Source organism: Akebia trifoliata, chromosome 12 (genome assembly GCF_017979445.1).
Source record: "Akebia trifoliata isolate Shusen 1 chromosome 12, ASM1797944v1, whole genome shotgun sequence".
Classification (NCBI taxonomy): Eukaryota; Viridiplantae; Streptophyta; class Magnoliopsida; order Ranunculales; family Lardizabalaceae; genus Akebia; species Akebia trifoliata.
Window position 1 is genome coordinate 3,345,888 of NC_141386.1, and position 8,327 is coordinate 3,354,214.

General features: G+C 35.3%; 1 protein-coding gene across 1 annotated transcript; it reads right to left on the bottom strand.

The window, feature by feature from the left end:
• Positions 1-3,542: 3,542 nt before the first annotated feature.
• Positions 3,543-8,327, bottom strand: LOC147388637 (disease resistance protein RGA2-like). Its single transcript, XM_086419373.1, is given in 3 exon segments — positions 3,543-3,772; positions 4,669-7,200; positions 7,203-8,327. Coding segments are annotated over 2 exon segments (3,453 nt in total). The 5' UTR covers positions 8,185-8,327; the 3' UTR covers positions 3,543-3,772; positions 4,669-4,729.

The window sequence follows — 8,327 nt, forward strand, 5'->3', positions numbered from 1 at the left end:
TAAAGGAGATTAATATTCTTTTTTCCTTGATTTTTTTTTTTTTTTTTTTTAAATTGAGAATATCGTGCAGTTGATACTTGCAACAAGAAACAATATGTAGTTTATAAGCTATTATTGATGAGTGATGTGTAATTTATGCTCTTGCAAAGGAGAATGATGCAGTTTAGGCTCTTATTGAGGAGCATCATACATTTTGGCCTTTTGTTGGAAAGCAAGATGTAGTTTAAGCTCTTATTTACAAGCAACAAGCAGGGTTAAACTCTTAATAATGAGTATGATACAGTTTAGGCTTTTGTTAAGGAGCAACGAGTAATTTTATGTTCTTATTGAGGAGTAAAATACAGTTTAGACTATTATAAAGGAGTATCATGTAGTTTAGGCTCTTACTGAAAAGCAAGATGCAGTTTACGCTCTTATTAAGGAACATTATACAGTTTAAAATGCAAAATCTTTGTATAGGTTTTTTTGCATATACAGATAATATTACTTTGAACATTATCAAAGTGTCAAGTATAGGTTTTTTTTTTTTCACATTGTGATTGTATCTTAGGTGGGTCCTATACCTGTAGCTTATTTTAAAATGCAAAATCTTTGTTGGATTTTCTTCTTTGTAGCCATGAAAATTTTGTTCCACCCTTCTCATCCTTAGCAGTAGAATAATGTTGTTGAAGCAATTAATTGAATTCCCAAACTAGGGATGTCAATGGGTCAGTTTTGGGTTGATTTCACATATACCCAAAACTTGAACCTAAATAAAATCTCAGTTCTGGTTCTTATCGATTTTGGTTTCAGGTACGAGGTCCTTGGAATCAAAATCGGCCCAATACCAATACATGGAAACAAACATTTATTTATTATTGAAATTATATAATACATGGAAACTAAAAATGAATCAAAACAAATAATAATCAAATAGGCATCCCAAAACGACAAGTAGGGCATGTGTATCTCTTTTCCAACCACTTGATGATGCAACCTCTATGAAACAAATGGGAGCATGGCATACTTGTAACATCAACACCCACCACCAACTCATCTAAGCATATATGGTGCAGAACATCTCTTCCCACGACTCATCCGCTTTCTCGAATTTCTTCGTCTCTAACGTCTCAACGGAAGATTTTAATGCAGGAATCACACTTTGTTCGTTAGTTCCAATCAATTCTGTCAATTCTCTCACAATTTGTTGCACTCTTTTGTATTCTACGTCTCCAACGTTAACGTCATGGAAAGTAGTACTAGATAGAACTTCTATCTCTACTAAGATGTCTTTCTCTTTATAAAGTTTTTCCATGGCACACAATGCAGTTTTTTTAGCAAAATTGGATACAATTTCGCTGAAGGTATTCCAATAGTCCATAGGAAAAAGATTTTAGAGATAAAGATCAACAAAGAGATGATAGATCAGTTCATCGTCACGATGGATCAAAATATTGGGAAAATTGATTGGAAATGTTTTGATCACTGCAGCATCTTCAAATATGGTTTCCACCCATTGATACTTCCTTTTAACACTAACTACGATCTTCGCTTCGTCTTCGGCTTGTAAAAATGGCTTCTCAGCGTGTTCTTTGTATGTAACATTCAAATCCAAACTTGAAACACGAGTAAACTAATCATTATGACTATTCATGGCTTCTTCAAGCAAACTCTCTCTCTATAATTTCTATATTAGAGAAAGACACTTATTTATTGGGAAACTGATGAACTCCTTTTTCCATTATAATTCTAATTTTCTATTTTTATTTTTATTTTTTAATATTTTTAGACAGTTCTAGTTGTGATAGAGGTCGGACTGGTCGTGATAGAATCGACCTGGTAATATTTAATTTTTTTTTAGTAAGACTATCCTTACTAATTTAGTAAGATTTCAAAAATTATTAAGGGTCGTTTATCTCTTCTTGTGGAATCCAAATACATGATCCGATGTTACAGGGTTGTAGAGAGAAAATTCTATAAATTAAAAAAAATAATAATAATTAATGTTCACTGTTTTATTTTTAGGGATGTGTATCCCGAGATATACAATCTATGGTTCTAACACATGTCATGTCAGGGGAGTATTTTGAGTATGCCACGTGAAAAGGAGAGTCTGATTATTACGACTCTTAATTTTTTAGTAAGGTTATCCTTTCTAATTTAGTAAGATTTCAAAACTTACTAAGAGTCGTTTATATGGGATTAGTTGAATTTAATTTTAAAATAAATAATTTTGTTGATTTTATATTTTTTATCTAAGTTTTTCCATGAAATCTAGAGGGCTCTAGTGTTGGATTACCAATGTAGAAAAAGTAATGATTTTCTAGCTCCCCCTTGTGGCATACTCAAAATACTCTCCAGATGTGGCATGTGCTAGAATCATAGATTTGTTTTTCTCGGGATACACAACTGCACATATTTATGGGGATGTGCAGATGTGTAGTCTGAGCCATAAAATCTATGGTTCTAGCACATATCACGTCAAGAGAGTATTTTGAGTATGCCACGTGGGGAGTCAGATTATCAAGACTGTAGAAATCCATTTAAGCTCTAAGTAGTGAGGAAAGTGTTTTTCTTAATTTTTTTGAGTTATTAGAGTCTACCTAGTCTTTCCAACTTCGTAAGATTTCAGGGTTGTTAGCCTCACCTCGTGCCAATGTAGAGGATACAATTCTATGAATTGAAAAAAAATTAATTTTTATCCTTGAATTTTAATTTTAAATTTGGGAGTTCGTGGAAGTTAGTTGTTGTCTATTTTAAAAACCATGGATCAAGCTGATTTTTTTTTTCTTTTTTTTCAGTTTTTCCATGAAATCTTAAGGGTTGTGGTGTTGGATTGCCAATGTGGTAATTGATTTGAGCAAAACGACGCTTAGTAAGACTTAAAATCTAACTAAGTTATTAAGGAAATTGTTTTTCAAATTATTATTATGAATTTTTAATTATTTTAAATACTTTTAAAAATTATTAAATTTGTATTCACGTTTGACTTAACTAGCCGAGTTGAGGTTTATCCATGGTTTCAAATTTCATTGGAGACAAAGTCATCTAGGCATCGTTCACCACCGAGATGGATTTACACCGTGTCTCAGACTTCACACCATCTCATGAAACAAATTAGAATTCAGATGATACTTTGAAAATGTCAATTGACACAAAGAAACTCAGCCAAGTCAACTGAGATTTTAATTTTAATTTTTTAATTAAAATAACTATTTTGTATAATCTAAATTTTATTTATTTTAAGAAAAAAAAATTTATAATCAATTCTATGTAGATATTTTAATAAATAGTTGTAATTTGAGTTTTATGATTTCTCTCGTAAAACATGAGATGACTTGTCCAAAATAACTCGGGTTATTAAACATGCCACTCCATGTTTATGCTATGTGTTTTCAAACTTAATTGTTCATTCAATATGACCAAATATTCGAAATCATGCTCTACTTATTTTATCTTCTTAATATTGAGTTCCAACTAAAGCAAATCTTCAATGAGGACATACAAGATTTCAAAGCCATCCATAGGGAAAAAGTTACAAAAATATTGGAAAAAATCACAAGCTAAATCTGTTTATTCTCTCTTAATTGATTTATAGTCGATTACCACTAATAAAAATACAAGACACAAACATAACAAATCAAACGTCGCAATGTTATTCAAATTAATAATACAAACTACATATTAAATATCATAGGTGAGTCTTGAACACGATGATAGCCATGAACCTCAACTGCTACTTCTTTAGGAATATCTTTCATAAAATTCAAAACCTTTTAATTTGTTCTTTATCCTGGACAAAACAAATATTTTTTTTATCACTATTAATGAAATATTATAAAAACTATACAAAAACATTTTAAAGGTTTAAACTACTAAACATAGAGAAGTCATCACTTTAACTCTTAGCCATGATACGAAATTCTCAACAGATCATAGATAGGCCACCTACTAATTCCATAGGTTCTATTTCATTATATAAAATTCGTTTTCAAGAGAATAAGAATTACTTGAAAAAATGATCATTGTTTGATTGAAACCTTGTAAAATGTCAAAAAAAGAGTTGATTTTAGCATTAGTTATAAAATTGTCAAGTTAACTTCAAACTCGATTGAGCCAACTCGACTTGATCGGATTTTGAGGTGACATGGCCCCAAAATTCGAAGAAACCAATTTGGAGAGTGTAAAACTTGAAAATGCACCTAGTCAAATAAAAAACTCGGTCTTGTTATTTGATTATACATAATATTTTTGTTGGATAAGTATCTTATCAAATTTGAATATTGATTTAAAATAACTGCCCCATCATCAGAACTGTTAGCATGTGAAGTGATGATGAGAGCCAACCTCAAATCAACCAATTATGAGTGGAGTCATTTCTCTTCTTAGTTCAAAGTTCAAAATTCAAAATTCAAAATTTACTTAATTAAAAAAGGAACTTTACCTCTCTAATATTAAAGTCACTGACTCTCCTTTGACTGGATGTTCTCATCTGGAAAAACAAATAAATTTGAAATATTTGTGTGTTGTATTGGGAATCTATTTGTATTCTCCCATCATCTGAACCGTTGGTATGTGATGTGTTGTGATGTGCTGATGAGAGCCAATTAGGAGTGGAGTTGTTTCCTTTCTTAATTCAAAATTCAAAATTAAAATGTAAAATCTTAGTTAATTAAAAACAAACTTTACCTCTCTCTCAGATCTCGGTGGAGTCATGATGCATGCGTGTCTCTAATATTAAACTCTCTCACTACTCTCCTCTTCTTATGTCCCTGAAGTCGATGTTGATGTTGGGGATGTGTGATATGATGCTCCAGTCCTCTCCTACCTCCTTTTGGCAACGTGCTCCCAAAACAGAGCACCAAAAAATTTCCAAGATTTGAAGCGAGGTGAGCTGTTTCAGCTCCTCAGACATGCACATCAAGGAATCAGAGCTTTGGATTGACAAGCTTTGGAGCGATGTAAGATGAGCCAAACCTTCAGGGAGTGACGAATGTGGTGAATAAAGGATAGTCAGATACTTGAGATTGTTGTTGCTGTTGTTAACTTGGTTGGTGGGCAATGACCTTGAAAGAACACCTACATCCTCTCCTAAAGTCAACTCTTCAAGGAGTAGAGGAAGGCATGGTGTCCAACTCAATTTTGGGCAATCATTAATATACAGTTTTCTTAGTGAAGCAGGGAATATGTAGTGAGGCAGCTCCTTTAACTTGGGGCAATCATAAAGGAATAATTTGTGGAGAAGTGGCATGATGATGATTATATCTCTTCCTCCTCCACTTCCAGCAGCATCTTCTTCTTCTTCTTCTTCCCTTGTCAACATCTCCCACTCCTCTAAGTTATCCATTTGACGAATATCAAATAACTTCAACTGTGGGAATGCTACCACAACTCTTGATTCTCCACCACCTCTTTTTGTACCATCATCATCAACATCCACATTAATTCCTAAAAACTCAACACCTACACGTTTCACCGATTTCATTTTTCTTATTTCGAGGCTTTCAAGGACTGGTAAATTTCCAAGAGCTGGCAAAACCTGAAACTTTGGAAAGCTCCTAAGGGTTAATTCTCTGAGACATGGCATAATCACTCCATCCTCTACCCTCAAATCCCACTCCTCCAAGTTAACCATATCTGTGATAGAAAGTTCTTTCAATCGTGGAGGAATTGTCACAACACCATCACTACCAGCAATTCTACCAAACACCTGACCCATCAATTTAACCTCATCCATGTTACTTATGCTGAGTTTCTGAAGAAATTGAAACTTCCCAAAAGCAGGAAATTGCACACATTTCTTGCAATCATTTAATTTAATAACATGAAGATTGGAACATATCGAATCCACCATCCACCTAGGAAACTTGGAACCAAAGTAACCTTTTATTCGCAATTCCACCAAGTTTCGATGTGGTCGGAGGCCTTCCAGCAAACCCTCAATCCTCTCTATCTCGCTTTCTCCCACATTTTCCAATTCACAAACCTTGAACCTCAAACCTAGACCATGGAGATGTTGCTTATTCTTCAATTGTGCTTCATTAGCCTCATTTACATCCGCCACTCTTTCCAACTCAAATATTTCTAAATCCCCTTGGAGGTGATTAAGATTTTTTAATTCTCCAATTTTGCATCCACCTCCCCTCACATCGCCGACAATGAACTTGTACAATGTTCGAAGGGAGCTTAATCTACCAATTCCTTGAGGTAGGTAGCTTAGTTCATCAGTTCCTTCAATTTCAAGATGCCTCAGGTTAATCATTTTCTCAATCCCTTGAGGTAGTTTACATAGACTCCTACAATGGTTAAGTTTTAATGTCTGCAAATTATACAATCTGCACATTGTTTCAGGCAATTCCTTCAAACTTGTTCCAGACAAGTCAAAGTATCTAAGATGTATCAACTTCTCAACCTCATTTGGCAGTTCTTCTAGACCCCAATTGCACAAAGATAGTTCTCTAAGACATGTGAATTGACAAAACAAATCAGAAAGAGCTGGAACAGATTGTGATGCCCATACATCTTCATCGATGATGAGAGTGCGTAGATTCTTTGCCTCGTAAATGGAAGGATGGATGGAACTTAAATCTGTGACCTGTGTAACGTTTAAATGGCGGACCTTCTTGCTATTGTTGTTGAATTCTGTGTTATTATCATCCATGATAAAGCATTCAAACTTCGTAAGAAATTGGGCAAAATCATGAATAAGATCATGCATCTTGCAGTAAATTATGTTTCCATCGTCATCTCGTTCCATGTTTTGGAAAAATGAGCGCATCAGTAGTTCATTGAAATAATTAACACCCAGTATTTCCAATTTTGTACTTTCCGTGGAGTTAAGAAGACCTTGTGCCATCCACAACTTGATTAACTCATCCTTTCTTATCCGATGATCTTTTGGAAAGACAGCGCAATACATGAAGCAACGTTTCACATTTGAGGGCAATGCATAATAACTCAAAAGTAGAGCAGGCACAACACCTTTTTCAACCTCTTTTAATCCCCATACATCACTTTCCAAGATTTGTTCCCACTCTCGTCTGGTTCTTTTGAAGAACATGTGACCTCCCAAAGCCTTGACGAAAAGAGGCACACCCTTGCACTTTTTTACGATGTCCACGCCGATATCTTCCAATTTCTCACACTCTTCTTTGTTCCTTCCCTGAAGAGCAATACGTTTAAACAATAACCAACATTCCTCCTCAGACAATTGGCCCAGATCAGTAATGCTACATTCTCACAGCGTGTAGTAACGACAATTCTGCTCCCTTGTGCATGACCCTTTAGAGCAAGCTTCAAGTTATCCCAGTCGGTGCGATCCTCGGCCCACACGTCATCCAACACGAGTAGAAACCGCTTTCCCGTGACAGATGTATATAATTTTTGATGCAAAGGTTCCCACTCAATGGAATTGGGGACGTCCTCACCAGCAGCTTCAATGATCGCTTTGGCAAGCCTTGTTAAATCGAACGGATCAGATACACACACCCACATTGTCTTCTCGAAATGGTTTTTCACCTCATGATCATTGAAGACCATTTGGGCAAGAGTAGTCTTCCCAATTCCCCCAATTCCACATATAGAGATGACAATAGGGACATTAGGCGTTTCTTGTTGACTACTCTCGCTCAACAACTTGCTTAGTATAATATCTTTGTCGCCAACACGACCGCATACTTCTAATTCATCAATCATAGAGCTAGTCATTCGAAATGTTGGTGGTTCCACAGTAGTAGTAGTCCTCATCCCACTATCAATAAACTGGAACTGGTCCTTGTCCTTTGCAATTACATCTAGTCTGCCCTTTATTTCTTTCATCTTATTGCCGATGCCACGACGTAAAGAAACTTGACTGAAACAATTCCAATTGCAATTGCAAAGAGAGAACAAATAGGTGCATACCTTCTCTAATCTGCCAACTTCCTCTTCATTTTTCGATCTGAGAATTTCAGTGTTCCATTCGTCCAACACATCTTCCATGTCGTAGAGCACGTCTTTGAGATTTTCTAACCAAAGCTTCACCGTTTCCTTTTTTTCTTGTTCCTCCTCTGCATCTGTGAGTACGGCTTGAATATGTTTGAGTGTACAAGTAAGCTGTTCAACTTCTTGAGGGGTACCCAACACCAGTTTCACCTCTTTCTTCGCCTCTTCAAGGATGACGGATCCCAATTCCTTCAAAACAGTGGAAACGAGAGTGTACGCCATACTTGGGAATGAGATAGAAGGTTGAAGCAAATTGATGAAGATGAAGCAAGCAATGAGGATGAAGGGTGAAAGTCAACAGAACAGGAATGAAAAATTAGAATCTATTATTGGTTTGGTGGGAGACTAAAGCAATGATTCCACTG